The sequence below is a fragment of the Motacilla alba genome, chromosome 4, assembly GCF_015832195.1.
Source record: "Motacilla alba alba isolate MOTALB_02 chromosome 4, Motacilla_alba_V1.0_pri, whole genome shotgun sequence".
Classification (NCBI taxonomy): Eukaryota; Metazoa; Chordata; class Aves; order Passeriformes; family Motacillidae; genus Motacilla; species Motacilla alba.
The window spans coordinates 41178160-41194624 of NC_052019.1; the positions used below are offsets into that span (position 1 = coordinate 41178160).

Here is a 16465-nt window from a genome sequence, read left to right on the forward strand (position 1 = left end):
CTACCAAAAAAACCCCACCAAAAAACTGCCTCTGTTTAATTGCCATTCTCTTCTTTGAGCAGAAGCCAGAGTACTAGGCAAAGTGCTGGCAGAATACTTGAAGGTTATAAAGTATGAGCTTGTAAAGTAAAAATATAAATTCATTTATGTTTCTTAAAGAAATTTGGATTTTAAAAAGGTTTGTTACTCTGATTAGTCATTATTATCTTCTGCAGGACATTAAATCACACAGCTGTGTGGAAACTTTATTAAATCTGTTACTGCAGTTCTGTACTCTGTCACCCACTGATGTCTTCCCACGCTAATCCCTCTGTCCCCCCTTTCTTTTTCTTACTTTTGTCCTTCCCTGTTGGACCAACCACCAAAACTGAGGGTTCCTGAAGATCAATTAGAGAACTTTTTTTTCTCTGCTCACTTCATCTGTGTTCAGTCTTTAACATAATGTGAAAGGCAAAAAGAGCTTTAGCCAGCAGTTCAAATAGTGTATGATTTATTCAGTGCCTAAGTAACAGTACAAATTTGAGCTCAAAATAGTAACTGAAGAAAAAAGGAATAGGTTAAATTGTACAATTTAAAAAAAGCAAATACAGTTCTTCTATACATTCATCTTGAATTGTGTGAACTAGAATGTTTCAACCTCTTTCCAAGTGTGTGAGTTAAGTATGTGTCAGAGGGAGGAGTAATGTAAACAAAATATTATTTTTAGCTTACATGTTCCTGCTTTGTTACTTTATATCCATATGATACTTTATAAATTGTATTTCTTAAATTTTCTAATTTGAGGTTACATGTAACTGTGAAAATTATCAGATTTCTAGTAAGAGGTTGAATTTATCATGCTGTGATGTTGACAGATCACATGTATATTGTTTGTGTTTGTGTGTGTGTGGGTAGTGTTTATCTCTCTTTCTATTTTCTTGCTAATACTTGAAGAATCATGTAAAGACTTAAAGTAGGTAGCTGCATCATAGAGGCAATGAAAAAGGTAAATGGAAAAATCACAGAAGATCCTTCTCAAGAAATGTATCCCGGAAAAGCTGCAGACCATACTGCTTAGGGAAGCTCTCTTAGGAGATAACAGCAAGTCAGTATTAAGTTTTCTTTTTCTTAGTCATCATCAACTGGAAAATTTGATGATGAAAGCAAACCCTGTGAGCTTCAAAAACATTTCTTGTGCAACTTGAGGCAAAAGTTTGGGAAGAGTAGACTTCTTGCTTAGTTAGGTTGAACATTGGCTGGATGGCCAGGCTTGAAGGCTCAGGTGGCTGGTGGCAGGTGGTGATGTACAGTGTGGAGTCTGGGCTTGTTTTGTCTGAGGAAGAGAAGGTTGTGAGGCAGCCATAGCTGGGGGTCCCAGTTGCCTGAAGAGCAGTTGCAAAGGATGGACAGGTTAAACTTCCTGGTAACACCAGAACGAATCCTGAAAAAAACACAAAAAACAACAACAACAACAACAACAAAAAAAAAAAAAAAAAAACAAAAAAAAACAAAAAAAAACCCCACAAAAAACCAAAAAAAACAAAAAAAAACCCACCAAAAAAGTAACAAAAAACGCCCCCAAAACCAAACAAAAAACCCCAACAATGAAAAACAAAGACATCAAAAAATAACCCCAAATCCCCAAAAAACCAAAAACTCATCAACTAACCCTCCTTTACCCCCCCAAAAAAACCCCAAACAAATAAACAAACGAAAAGGCCCCACAAAACCGACAAAAGAATCATCACTAAAAAATTGCAGCTTGTGAGGATCAAATTTAATATTCAGAAAAAACATCTTACCTAGATAGGCAATGCAGCAATGGAACAAGTTATCCCAAGGCACTGTGGAGTTTCCATGTGTGAGGGGCTTTGGGCATTGTCCAGAAAATGCCAACCCTCCAATCTCTGAGCTGCTCTGGTGTGAGCAGGAGTTGTGACCTAAGCAGGAGCTGGGATTGGGGGTCTCCAGAGGTCTCTGCATAGCAGCTTTTGTATGACTTTGAGTGACTTTGCCCTGATAGCCATTTTATGTGCAAACAATATAGAGCAGAGGTATTTGTCTTCAATTTTCTGCCAGTAACACATGATTTTCCAGTTTTTCTTTTGTGCCTAGCAAAAAGAGTTAAATTTCTCTTGACTGTTGTATTATAATAGCTAAGAAGTGCCTGGAGGCAACTGAATCAGAGACAGGACAGAAAGAGGTACCCTTGCATGGCTTGAGTTACTGCTTCTGAAAGTAGGCTTAGTGCTTCTTGAAATTCTGGTAAAAGAGGGAGAAATAGCATGTTATGTTACATTTTAAAGAATTTCTTTTACAAAGTCTCAGTTTCTGTACAGAGGGGTGTGTTGTAAAAATTATATGGGAATGTTGTCTGGAAATCCTTTCAATTAATTAAAAAACCCTGTTTCTCTCTCAAGTTCTATGGTAATGACCAAATAGTTACTGGCACCTTCTGTTTCTCAAACAGAAAATTCACAAACTGCAACATTTCTGTGTATCTGAAAAATTTCTAACCTTTATTAGTAAATATTTGGGGTTCAGACTTTTTTATGTTTGGATTTGGCTTTATTTTTTTTAAGCAGTGATAGCCACACATGAGCTAATGTTCTTTCTGAAGGACTAAAAGTTGTTTTTCTTAATTTAGGGCTATCAGATGAAAGTAAACAAATAATATATATTAAGACTGTGTGATTAGCAGTACAAGTGATTAGCAGCTGTGAATAGTTGTCCTGTTGTGGAAAAAGTGTTAACAAAAGGATTTAAAAACTAATTTTTCCAGTACTGTGTGGCCTTTTAGGTGAATCAGTGCCGAGGTCATTATTCCACCCATGGTGCTCCTCTCTTTTTCTGCAGTTCCTCTTCTGTCTCCTGAACTGCATGCAATTTGTCTGAGTTTTAACCATGACCCTTGCTAAAATGTAGAGATTACAATATACTAAGAAAGAGGTATTTGCTATATTTAAAAAGTGTCAGCGCTGATCTTTGTGAAATGTGTTGTGCCCATGGGGGAAGAGACTTACTTTGAAGTAGGCAGGAATGAGCTTGTCTAGTCGGTGGGTTTAATTTCAGTTTACAGTGGCATCTACTGATCTGTTTGGTGATACTGTGGTTTTTCATCTGCATTACTACATGGGTGGAAGGGTTAGGCACTGCCGTGCTTTCAGAATGCCTGGAATCTTGTAATTTTCAGGGGCAGACTTTCTGCACTGATAGATGTATAAATCTGGTGATAGCATCTTGTACCACATCAAAGACGACTGCGGCGACTCATTCTTCAACTTCAGGCTATGTTAAGTGTGTGCCGTCCTTTCCTAATTAGTGTAACCGTGTCATATCTCTAGGTCAACTCAGGGATTTTTCCAGTCTAGTTTGACTCATTTCCAGGACTTTCTCCTGAAGATGATCTCAGTTGCTCATCATCTGCTGAAGCTTTTTACTGAAGATGCAAATGCATTGTTCTGGTCCTTGTCTGTCCCCATTTTCCCAGTTGTCTCCTGGCTGAGATAGTGCCTTGTCTACCTCAGTCCTCACCTAAACTGATGCTTCAGAGTTTTTCAATGCTGTTTGTGTAGTAATATTTTTTTTTCTTTTTTTTTTCTTTTTTTTTTTTTTTTTGACAGTGAAGGGACATCAGGATGAGCGTGGGGAGGATGGTTGCTCATAGAAAGGCAGGCAGCCCACAACACCTGTGTACATAGATTTAGAGTTCTGCAGCTGAGTGCTGTAAATCTGAGTAAGCTTGTTACTGCCTTTTTAGTGTAACTTGGACTGATTTATACCTAAAATAAAGCCAGGAATTGCAAAGTCATTCTACAAAGATCAAAACCTATAGCCTCATTTTAGCCTTGCACAGGTAGCTGTGCTTTTCACAGTCTACTCAAAAGCAATTTTCAGACCATGCATGAACTCAGTAGAAAAAAGCTAGAGTTTTGAGGTACACTGGTAAAAATTTTGTAGAATACATAGAAAGGAGTATTGCAGCTTATCTGAAGAGATATAACAAGCTTCATTCTCCAGTGACAGCAATTACTTGCCTTTGTAGTCATACAAAATAATTCTTTTGTAAGAGAAAAAATTCCACTGTGCGAAAGCAAATATTTGAAATGGAGCAAGTGGTGTGTGTGGAAATTTGATATGTTCATGTAACACTGTTGTGTATAAAGCAAATTATATTTTTCCATTACAAATGGGGGAGCTTGAAGGTACTGGAGATGCGGTTCACCAAATAATAAATATGTCTTCATTCCTTTCCCCTTTTTTATTGACTTCTCATTCATGATGTGCCTGGACTATTTACAGTCCTTACTTGCAGAGCTATTATCAGTGCCCTGATGATGCAAGAGAAAACACTTTTTAATATATTGTGAAGTATATTATGGTTTGTAATTCTGTTTGTGTTTTTAAGGACAAAAAGTACCACTAAGTATAGTGTCATCAGATACCACACTTTGACATGTTTATCTGAAATGGTGGTCCTTTGAATGCTTTGGAAATGGCGCTCTGGTGCACTAATCTCTGGGAAAGTAATCTTTATTATTGTTGGCTCCTGTGTTTAGCAAGCAACTATCAGCTGACAGACTGTACATTATAGAAAAATGTTTGTGACTCAGCTAACAAAAACCCAATGAAGTATCTAAATTAGGAATTCTGGTTTCATGCCTTTTTTTTCTTATTACTGCATGCTGTCCTCTCTTCCTGCAGTCAGTCCTTTGCAAGTGTGTGTGGATGTTGGCAAGACCACACTCCATTAGCTTGATATAAGCAGCCATTCTACTTAAAAGAAAATTCACCATTTTCATACCAAAAGTAGAAGGCACAAGTCCAGAAGAATAGAAGGCAAAAGTTCGTCAGACTTTAAAGTATATTTAAGTATAGATTGATTCTTTTAAAATAGCAATGCAGTGTCTGTGGCTTTCTTTTTTTGCACTACATTCATTTAGCTGTCGACCTTTATATACAGCTATATTGAGGCGTACAATTGCAGTGTGTATTTTCATAGTAGACTGGAGTATGTATGTGTTTTATAAATTCAAATGAATGTTCATCAGAATGCTGTTTATAAAGAAAAGTCAGAAAAATAAGGTAAAATATCTAACTGAAAAAAAACAATGAATAGCTGAAAAGAAAGTAATATAAAATCTCCCACATAAAACTATTATCTTATTTTGTTCCAAAATTTATTAATAGCTACCTCTGAGAATTCCTGTGATTTACTGAGTGAAATACCAATCTGACAATATACAGATTTTAGAACAACTCTTGTCTTCTTGTTATTATATGGACTTTTCAAGCAAAAATTCTTGCCAGATGAAGAAAAGCAAACAAAACAAAAGCATCTTTATCTGTGCATACTATACTGACACTTTGGGAAAAGGAGAAGGAATGAGTATTGATGCCTGTTTTCTGTCCTTCCTGTAGGTGTGCAGGACCCTCACCATGAGAAGATAATTACTGTGACTACTAATGGGAGTATTCACAGCCCTAAGTTTCCACACACATACCCACGCAACACTGTGCTAGTGTGGAGATTAGTAGCGCTTGATGAAAACGTATGGATACAGCTTACTTTTGATGAAAGATTTGGGCTTGAGGACCCAGAAGATGACATTTGCAAGTAAGTTGCTTTCTCTTTCATTTAGGAAATTCTGAAAGGAGGTGATTGGAGATGAATAAAAAAAGTATTGCTTGAGTTCTGCAAAAATCGACACTTGCATGTTAATTTATGTATAAAATGCATCTTTTAGAGTGTTGGTTTATAATTTTCTTTTATAGTGCTAGGAGAGGACTTCATGCTTGAATGTTTTGGGGGGCTCCCATTTTTGCTTCTGCATTTGGTATCTAAGCCACAGATATATTACAACACAAAACTGTGATATATTTTATCTCCCTCTCAAGTGAAAGTTTTGACATCTGGGAAAATACTATTGACAGAATGTTAGAATGAGGAATGTCTAATTTTTATAGATTAAATTTTGGTGAGTAAGTTACCTGAGGCAGAATTCAGGTCATGACAAAAAGCGCTACACCGCTGTTTAAGACACCCCCCCACACTACTCTACAATATTTTAATGGCCTTAAGTTGTCAAGTTATCTAAGAAAAATAGCACTTAAAGTACTGTGCTAATTGACATTCTTCAGTGGTGCTGTTTTTTCCCTGACTTCGGTAAGCATCTGCATGCTCAGTCACTGGCAAAGGTTTCTGTAGGACTTGTGGAATCTGTTTCCTTCCAGGATTCTCAGCTGAAGGCTTTGTAATTTGGGAGAGAAACAGTTGTGGCATAACAGGCATCAGCACAGATGTAGTTCTGAACCAAGCCATGTGGTTGATAAAGTTTTGGATGTTTTGTGAGGCAGTAGGACTGATATATACATTTCCTGTGGGAGGGTAAAAGAGGAGAGATCCTAAAACTCTTGTATCCTCTATTTGTCTGTCATCTCAGCAACACATCATAAAAAGTCACGGTGTGTGAATAGTGGTACATTGTCTGGACTCTTCAGTAAATTAAATAAAATATGTCATTTAAATGGCACTTTCTCCTTTGATGCCTTCCTGGAGAAGTACTTCACACAAGATTTTTGTTTCAAAGTAATTTTTTGGGGTTTTTTGTTTTTCTGGTTTGATTTTTATTTTTGTGTACATCATACACACATTTGACTTGATTCTTATTCTCAGTTTTTCTAATTAACTGTTATTCCATTGGTTTTACATCTTGTATCAACTTTTGATAGAAAATTAGAAATTTTTAGATGTTATTTTTGCACTTATCCTTAATTTGGGAGAAGGTGTTTATAACAGATAGATAAATATATTTTTCTCATAATTCTAAAGGAAGTAATCACCAAGGCCATATCAGTACTATACTAACGACTATAAACATAGGTTTGCTTGAATCAGTGCACTCACTCCCTTTGCACAGTTAAGTCTTTTCTTCAAGTAAAAACTTAGCTTGCTTTTTCTTTTCTTTGCATATGGCAGAGTGAAGTGGCAAGTGAAAGAAAATCCAGGTAGGGTGACTCATTCATCCACTTGCAAAAAGAGAAGATAAGTTAAAATATTTTATAATATTGTAACTAGAATAGTATTTTAATCAGAGTATATTTCTTTTAAGTAACCAATGTGATAAATAGAAAAAGGACTGACAAATTAAGAAACAGTAACAAGTCACTCATAATCTTCACTCAGTTAGAATCTTATCATGCCTGTATTTGTGCAGGGATACCAGGAAGTTGTATGACTGCAATTCCTGATATGTGTCCTACTGAAAAAAACCTGGGCTTTTTGGCTTGGAAGATTAAAAAGAGAGTTATATTTCTCTCTGGAAAAGATTTATATTTTTGATTTTAACTCTAGGATTCCTCTGAACTTTAATTTCAGTAGCAAGTTCAGTAAAGAAAGAGAAATTGCACCTTGTTTGATGTAAAGGGAGTATAAATAACTAACAAGTTGAGGAAATAACTAAGAGACAGATTAAATATGTAAAATAATTCTACACATGTCAACTGTAGATATTACCAGTTACCTGAGTAATATCTTTTTGTGAGTTGTGTCTTGCATTTCTTACCCTTAGGGTTCCTAATATGATTATTTATATTTCTTCCAATACTTTCTGTAGAAAAACTAGGGGGTTTTTTATTGACTACATCCCACAGAATTTATTATTGTACTGTGCTTCTGCCATCTTGAAACACACAAATCAGTATTATTGATGTATAGTGCTCAACGATTTCTCCAAAAACAAGTTTATATGGCAAAGGACAGAATGAAACATCACATCAAGTTTAATCTATTATAATTCTACACCTTTAGCTCTGACATATGACTGAAACTGAGTAAAAACTGCAGCCAGGAAACATTAGGCTTTCTATGCAGTGTACAGTGTGTATCAGGATATCATTTTCTCCCTTCTGTAGTGTATGAGACAACCTCATGAGTTACCTGCTGTCATCATTGTCACAGTTTTTAGTCTTTCTACCTGTTTAAGCTGCTCATTCTGGGAAATGCCAGAACTTTCTCCATCATCTCTGCAGACTGTGCCGCCCTGTGATGTCAGCTCATAGGGCCAATGAAAGAATATTCTGGAGTATATCAGCTTAAGATAATTAGCAGTTTTTACATATTATTGTAATTCAAATATTGCTCATAATTTGGAGAAAAATGGAACTCAAACATATCCAGTTGTACAAGTGTTTTTTGTTTAACATAATTCTATAACAGGAATACAATAGTTGTGGTAACTAAAAAATGTCATAGATGTATCCTGAAGCTATGGCAAGTTTTTCCCCTGTATCTGACCTTGGATTTCTTCAAAGTCACTTCTGACATTTCAGGCTATTCTGTGAAGTCTTTTCATCTAGAGCAAATATCACATTTTACAGATGTTTTGCAGGTACCAGTCTAGGCTCTACTTCAAATATTTTCCCAAATGCAAATCAAAGTGATCCTGCATGGCTTTTTTTTTTCCACTCAGTTTTTACTTGCCATTCAGCTTACAATATTTACTAATGTAGCAAATTTGTATTAGAAAAAATTCTACGTTAAGGCCAGCCCTTCTGACTCAGCCTCACCTGTATTAACGTGCACATTCTGCTAATTCTCAACACTCTTAAGCATGATTGTTGTGTGAGTTTAAATTGCAGAGTTTTAGAATAAAATTCTGGTATTTTGCCTGTATTTAACCAGGTGATTTTTATGCTGGTTTTACAATGGTGATGTACTTGAAATTCAGGCACATCATGTTTTCATTCCTTTAAAGATAATCTATGCTTTTTGGTTTTTGATTTTTTCGCAATAGTTCTACTTCTCTGCACTTCATCATTCCTATGGACAAAATGTTAAGAAGCACTCTGTGTCCTTTCCAAAGTGAACACAAACTCCACTTTTTTTTGGAAACTAGATTCATGCATATGTCTAGAAGAGATGTAGGTCATTTGGTTGACAGTAGGGATATATAAATCTCTGTAATATTATGGTAATTTCAGTTTCATACACTGTGTTTGATTTCAATTGTGACTTGGAAAAGAAAAATGTTACAAGCAAAAAAAATCCCCCTTCAAACCAACCAAACAAAAAGGAGAAGGATATAACTCTTGGGTGTTTTGTGCAGCACTGTTTACATGATAAAAGTGGCAGTGAATTTCTAGCAGAGGCATTGCGAATTTGGATTGTGTACGCCTGCCCTTTCTGATGAAATAAAAATGCAGTTTCTCTGCTGTTGATATGGTAGCTGATATGACAGGTCATTATTTTCATGATGGTAGCTCCTCAATCCTGTTTTAATCATAAAGTCATTAGACTCCTGTGCCAGACAGCTTCTATTGCCAGGGAGCTGCCATAACTCTTCTTGATCAAAAAGTGACTTTTGCTCAGCTGTTGCTTGTTGTTCAAATTTGTTGCTTTCTGTCAATAAGAACATGAAGTGATAACAGCTTTCTGATTAACTCCTCTGTGACAGGAAGACATAGATTTAGCTTTCTTCCATCAAGAGCATAGATATTACACTTGGCCTTGAAGGGAAGTCTGATGCTGTGAGTTGGTTGGAGCATTACGGTGTAAGGCAAAAATAGGAAAGGGAGAGGAAAGAATCTTTCTTCCATCAGGAGCATGTATCAAACTTGCTCTTTCCCTGTGCATGGAGTGGCTCTAGTTGTTCATGTGAGAGTGGCTGCAGCTGTTCTTTCTAATCATCTGATGATTACAGTCTGAATTTTATTATATATAATAAAACACAGAAATGTGTCACAAATCCAAAGTGCAATTACTGTAGATAAGGTGATAAGGATAAAATACACGAGTAAAAGGCTGTGGAACTGATAGTAGAATAATAAATACCATTTCAGCAACATCTTCATTTTAAGATGGTTACACTAATTTCCAACTCTCTTTAGCCCTCTAATAATTTAAATTATCAACTATAGTTTGTTTGTTTAGGGGGGAGGGAAGCAGCTTTTAGCAGCTGCAGATGTGAGTCTGTTCATTTACATGTGTAAGTAAAGTATTAACCTATAACGTTTTGAAAGAGATTTAAGAACTTGTCTACTTGATACATGTAATTTGTGGAACTTTTTCCTGCAGAAAATTAGTTAAGCTGAAGGCAGCCATCAGCACTAACACAGAGTAAAATCTATGTGACTTGTTTTTCCTCTTCCTGTCACATTCAATACTTAATTTTTTAATCCTGGGAATATTCTTCCTCTGAGGATTCTTAGGATGATGCTTTATTATTCAGTGCCACATGCATTAAATTCACTACCTCCCCTTTCCATGTTTCCTTAGGCTACTTTCCTTCACTGCAGATCTGCTGTGGCTGAGTTATTGCCTTCCATTCATGGAACATCAAGATTCTGTGGTAGAAGCTGTAATCCAGACTGCTTCAAAAGTCATATGTGTTTCTAATGAATGTATTGTTAGGAAATTGTTGATAAGAATTAAAGATTTAGATTTGGCTTAGTCTGACAACATTGAAAAAGGTGTATTAAAGAGGAAACATACAGACACTGTCTTTCATCTGTGGCTATGAAGAAGGAAAATGTTTGCTTAGCAGTCATTTTCCTCTTTTTTCTGCATAATTTGTTTCAAATGAATACAAGACAGTGATAATTTACAGTAAGCAAAATAAAAAGACTAAATATTTTTTTACATAATTTTCCAAAGAGACCTTTCTGTGTAATATGAGACGCAATGAGTTACTTGCACCATGTGGAACTTTGTTTCTTGTTATTATTACAATGTCTAATATGTGGAGTGAAATATGGATGCATAAGTGTGACTCTCTAATGCCTCAGTAAAAAAGACAACAGAAATTTTTCTTTTGTTTTTCTCATTTGTATGGAAGCACCTTGCAACATCAAGAGAGTGCATGCATGAAAGTATAATGTCAGCATAATTTTCTTCTGTTCAGAAGAAATTCTATCCCACACCCTGCCCCTTAGGGAAGAAAAAAAGTTTGTTTTTTTTGTTTTATCTTGGTGCATTATAGATTCAATGTTGGTATATGTGTGAAGACCTCACCAATATCAAGCATAGATTTGTGAAAGAAATATAACTCTTCACATAAAGTAAGTATTACTTCTGGGGCTTTTGAGGGCAACAAGTTGCTTATCAAGGTCTAGTTCCCAAGAAAATTGTTTTCTGGACACAATTGATGGGCTGACTTTATTATCAGTGTTAAATTCTTCTCATTGACTGTGGTTACAGAGGGTCAAGTTATCTCCTGAGTAAGTACAAAGTTCAAGTTGGCTTTGAATAACTGGATAAGGACCTTTAAGTGAACTCTGTATTTAAAGTGGAATTGGTGCAGACAATGTTTACGGTGACTCATGTTGCTAAATAGCTGGGTTGCTGGGATTTTTACTGCTTCCTCACATATTTCTGAAGATGAAGGGGTTGCTGCTGCCCCCTTTATATGAGAATTCAGAAAAAGAGTCCCCAAAACTTTTAAGGCTTCAAAGCAGAGATGAAAGTTATAGTGAAGACTAATCCTTAAAACTCTTTTTTTACAGCTGTTGCCTTAGAATTTCAGTATGTTTAATTTTAACCACCTGTTTTTTTTCTGAGATAATCTCCAATGATATGATGTTCAACTTGGCCAAGTGCTGGATTCTACCCCTGAGGTGGGGCAACTCTGGGTGTTCAGACAGACTGGGGAATGAGAGGCTGGAGAGCAGGGCCATGGAAAGGGAGCTGGGGATCCTGGTCCATGGCAAGTCGAATATAAGTCATTGTGCCTGGGCAGCCAGGAGGGCAAAATGTGTCCTGGGCAGTATCAGGCACAGCATCACCCACTGAACAAGGGAGGGGATTGTCCCTCTCTGCTCTGGGGCAGCCTCACCTTGAACATTGTGTGCAGTTTTGGGTAAAAAAAAAAAAAAAAAAAGCATTAGTGAGTGTCCAGAGGAGGGCCACAAGGTTGGAGAAGGCTCTGGAGGGGAAGCTGAGGTCCCTTGGTCTGTTCAGCCTGGAGGAGACCTCATTGCAGTTGCAACTTCTTCATGAGCAGAAGAGGTGCAGATACTGATCTCTCTGTGGTGACCAACCGTGGGACCTGAGGGAATGGCCTGAAGCTGTGTCAGGGGAGGTTTAGATTGGGTATTAGGGCAAGGTTCTTCACCCAGAGGGTGATCAGGCACCGCAACAGCTCCCCAGGGAAGTGGTCACAGCACCAGCCTGACAGAGTTCAAGTGTTTGGACAATGCTCTTGGGCTCAGGGTATGACTCTTGGGGATGGTCCTGTGCAGGGCCAGGAGCTGGACTCGATGATCTTTGTGGGTCTCTTCCAACTCAAAATATTCTGTAATTCTGTGAGATTTGACATGTGGGTGGGCTGGGCTCTGTTTAGGTGACTCTACATATCAGTCATAGTGAAGTGTCTCATAATTGGCTGTAACTGCTGCAAAAATGAAACCATAACTGAGTTAAAATTTATTATAGTTCTGTTCTGTGACTCAGATCCATTTGGAAAAGAATGATTCATTAATATACAGGGTTATAAAAAGCATATGAATTCTCATTCCTCAATACAAAATATTTAATTTTTTCCCAACACATAAATAACTTGTTAATCATTTTTATTCAAAGTCTGAAAGGGGGACATATAATTTAAATGGTTGGGATGAGTTCTAGCATTCAAGTACCTTGGTTTAATTGAAATACTGATGGCAGAGAATTTGTATGAAGTACCTAATTTAATCTGAAATCCTTTGTAGCAGCATTGATGTTTTATCAGTGGCAGAAAGGTGGCATTTTAGGAACAGTGTGTGGAAAACTACATGAAAGTTGTGTCAATATAGGCTGATTAAGTAATTTTCTTCTGATGTTTGTGAAGTGTTTTTTATGGTTTTGATTTTTAATTGTTCGATCAATTTGCAAGACAACTAAAAAGTAGGGTCAGTGCAAGAGAAGTTTGGATGCTAAATGGATAAGAGTGGGGGATGGGGATCAAAATTTGTAAGAAGTTATATTGATTTAGGAGCAGAGTCCTCTGATTATCTAAAAAATTCTTCTTTTATATATAAAGGAAATAGTTTTGTACTACAAAAGTTATTTCACTCATGTGAGTTGCAATGTAACAATATTATTTCAGTTAAATGAATAGAATTCAAATGAGTAATCCAACAAACTTATGGTTTCTTCTTTCTTAGTGTTTTAAAGAAAAAATGAGTGGATTTTTTTGCATAAAAAGAAATATCTGTATCTGTTTCTTCTCTATTTTGATTTCATTGATCAAAATTTAAGTGGGAATTTTTTTGGGGTTTTTTTTGGGTTTTGGTGGTTTGGTTTATTTATTTTTTTTTTAAGAAATATCTTCCTTTTGGATATTTCATGATTCCAGAAAAAACATCCCATGTAATTCAAACATTAACTCATCTTTCAGCTGGTCCCATCCTTTTGGTTTAGCTGCTGTTCACTGTTCCCAGTGTGGCAGAGGTGTGTACTGTATCCAGAAGTATATCCTTCCTTTTGGGTTCTCTACTGCTTATTAAAAGTTGCTTAATTTCCGAGGCTTCAAGAAGAGTAAACTCTTCTATTGTACAGAAATGGCTTAAAGCTGCAAAACTGTATTCTCTAAGCAAATCAGAATGAAACATAAGAAAGAAAAAGTGAAGGAGATGCTTCTCTGGTGGAATGGGAGGACAGCAGAGCACAGGTGATGTGATCAGAAGGGCACTCTGCACAAACCTAGAGACTGAATTCTCGCCCACCCACTTTTCCCTCAATTTCTGTAAATGCAGCATTCATTTTTAGTATCCACTGTTGCTAGAGGACACTATAATAGATATTATTTTGGAAGTAATTTGATGTCTGTTTTCACAGCCTGGATGAGTGTATTGGAGAGCGATTGCTGATAAGTGGGCAGTTGACATAATCCCTTACTCCTTTTTCACACCAGAGACTACAGTCATTAACTTAAAAAAAAATTTAGGCTTCTTAAAATTTCTTCCTGGTCCTCTCAATCTCAAGCAAGCTGTTTGAATAAAGTAAACTGTGTCCCCACTATCAAAATATTTTTGTAAACGGTCCTAATCCTAATTTATTGCTTCTAAAATTGTTTTATGTTCCCGTAGTTGGCAGTGTTTCTAATGGTGGAGACTAAAGTTATTTTCTTTGAATGTGAATGTGGAACTGATGGGTCTTGCTTCTTTCTAGGGTGTTCTGGCAGTAGTTGTAGTTGATGGAGTTCTCCTGCTCTCACCCTACCACTTATTAAAATATAGATGTAAATCTCTACTTTCAGGGGCAGGAAAACATACTGTGAGCCACCATCACCTGAGCTCAGGGACACAGACAGACCCTGCAGCCATCTGTGGTTTCTGGTGAGGCTCAATTTAGCTCCTGATGACAAGATTCTGCAAGCTGCAGAGTTACGACCAACAAAATAATCTAAAGTTACCCCTTATAATGTCTAAATATGTCAGTTTAAGCATAGCATACACTCCCTTCCTGATGTTTTCTGATAGACTGAAAGTCTAAGTACAGTCACAATATTAGACTCACCATCAGGTATATAAGCAGGATTAAACAGGAACAGCAGACATTCCAACTCTCCTGTTCCTAGATGGACAGTGTGTTTCTTCACCTGTTGTGCAGCTTTTCCTTTTACCTTTCTCCACTTACCCTTTTCCTAAACACTGTCCTTGCTTCTTCAGGCGTATCATCAACATTTTAGCAAAGTATATTTCTCACATGCAATTGTAGTCAGACAGCATTGCCAGCAAATATTTTCAGCCAGACAAGTTATTAACAGTCCAGTCTTGCATTCAATGCTGCTCCATTAGGATAAAGTAAAAGTAAAATGTAATGCAATTTACATCAATCTGGTCATCAGGATATCTGAGAAGATGCATGTGCATCAGAAACTGTGAAAAGAAAGATGCATTATTGTAAAAAATTTTAGGTGGTCATGTGGGAGCATCATAGGGGTTTTATAAGGTAAAATTATTAGGTCATCTCATTTTCTGAAAGTAGCATGTGAAGAGGGAGGCCAGCACTGAAGCACCAATTATTAAGACATATCTCTTCAGACTAGCCTTTGATTCATATACTGTGGCTGAACTGAAAATAGATTTGCATAATTTTATGACCATCAATTTATAACTATTAAAACTGAAGTGAGAGGAAACTTCTTACACTCCTTAGGTGAAAAGTGATCTCCTGCTAGGATTGGGAATACATTATTTTTCTGGCTCTTGCAGACTGGTCTGTTACGTTACAGGGTTTTTTTGCCTTCTGTTTGAGTAGCAATTACTACCGTGTTCTGAAGCAGAGTATCAGACTTTGTGACAACTGCTCTGTCCTGGATTGGTAAATCCTGTGTGCAGGTGTAGCTGCCAAGAGGCCATATGTTATGGTGAGCTAAAGAAAATAAAGGTGTTTTCATTTAAATGAACATAGATAGACCCCAGCCTCCCCTGAAGTAGGCAGGAGAGGGGAAGGGAATATGAGGAACTTATCCAGGCATGTAATGTTGTTCTAATATCAGAGGCTGCTTGAGGGGAAGGGAAGCAGCCTGCACTGCCCTGGCAGAATCTTCGCATGATAAAAATGCCTCTTATGCTCCTTATGTTTTTTTTCACCAAAAACTATACTTTTGAATATTGCTTAGCCAATAGTTAGCACATCATTGACTGGAGCCATTGCTGCGTTCTAGGATTTATATCCTGGAGTATCTTGGAGAGTGCATAAAGAAGAAATTACTCTTTGGGATACTAGAATAAATATTTCTATTGCTGCTTGAAAAACAATGATGAAATATGTGTTTGTGGATTCACAGAAGCTGGAACAGATACATTGACCACTGTGAACAGTGTGGGTAGAGGAGGAAATTTTATAGTGGCTTAGAAATAGTGCTTGACAGCCTTGGCTGTAAATGTGAACTCTAAGGTCCATTGGAGTTTTTGGTTTTCTACGAAGCGTTGATCTGTACAGTAGGAACATGTGATTTATTATGATTGCTGTAATTACTAAGATAAAACATACCAGACTTTACAGAGGAGTCCTGGGAAAAATTTGGTAAGGCATTTGGTTCTCCAAAATCTGGAATGTGTAGTACTGTACAGTGCAGGATACTTATTAAGCTGATTCACTCTGTGAGGAGAGACAGCAGCTGCATCTTTATAAAGGCAAAAGTGCTTTGGAGAGTGTAGTGTCCAGTGCAGCAGGACCCTGAACTTTGGTGTTCATTTCCACACAATGTTTTATTGTAACATAATGATAATAATTATATTACAGGTAATGCCTTGCACAGCAGAAGACAAAGGCAATAATAGAAGTACTACTGTACAAAACAGTAAGAATACTTTGTGCAATTACCATTTTTTCTTGTGTGTGTTATTATTTAGTTCATAACTGGTGCATAATACTAAGGAGGTCCAGTGAATAGCACAAAGTAGACAGTTGGAGGTGAAACAGTACAGGAAAGCGTTTCTTGTAAATGTTACCCATTTTAAGTCCTTGAAACATAACTATTCCAAGTAACTTCTAATTTTG

The 16465-nt window shown here is 36.8% G+C and overlaps 1 protein-coding gene across 1 annotated transcript in view; it reads left to right on the forward strand.

Moving 5' to 3' along the window:
- The window catches only part of PDGFC (platelet derived growth factor C), a 119866-nt gene that overhangs the window by 64538 nt on the left and 38863 nt on the right, over nucleotides 1-16465 (forward strand). Inside the window, exon 3 of the mRNA XM_038135312.1 lies at nucleotides 5401-5596. Coding sequence (XP_037991240.1) covers nucleotides 5401-5596 — 196 coding nt within the window. The remainder of the gene's footprint in view (nucleotides 1-5400; nucleotides 5597-16465) is intronic.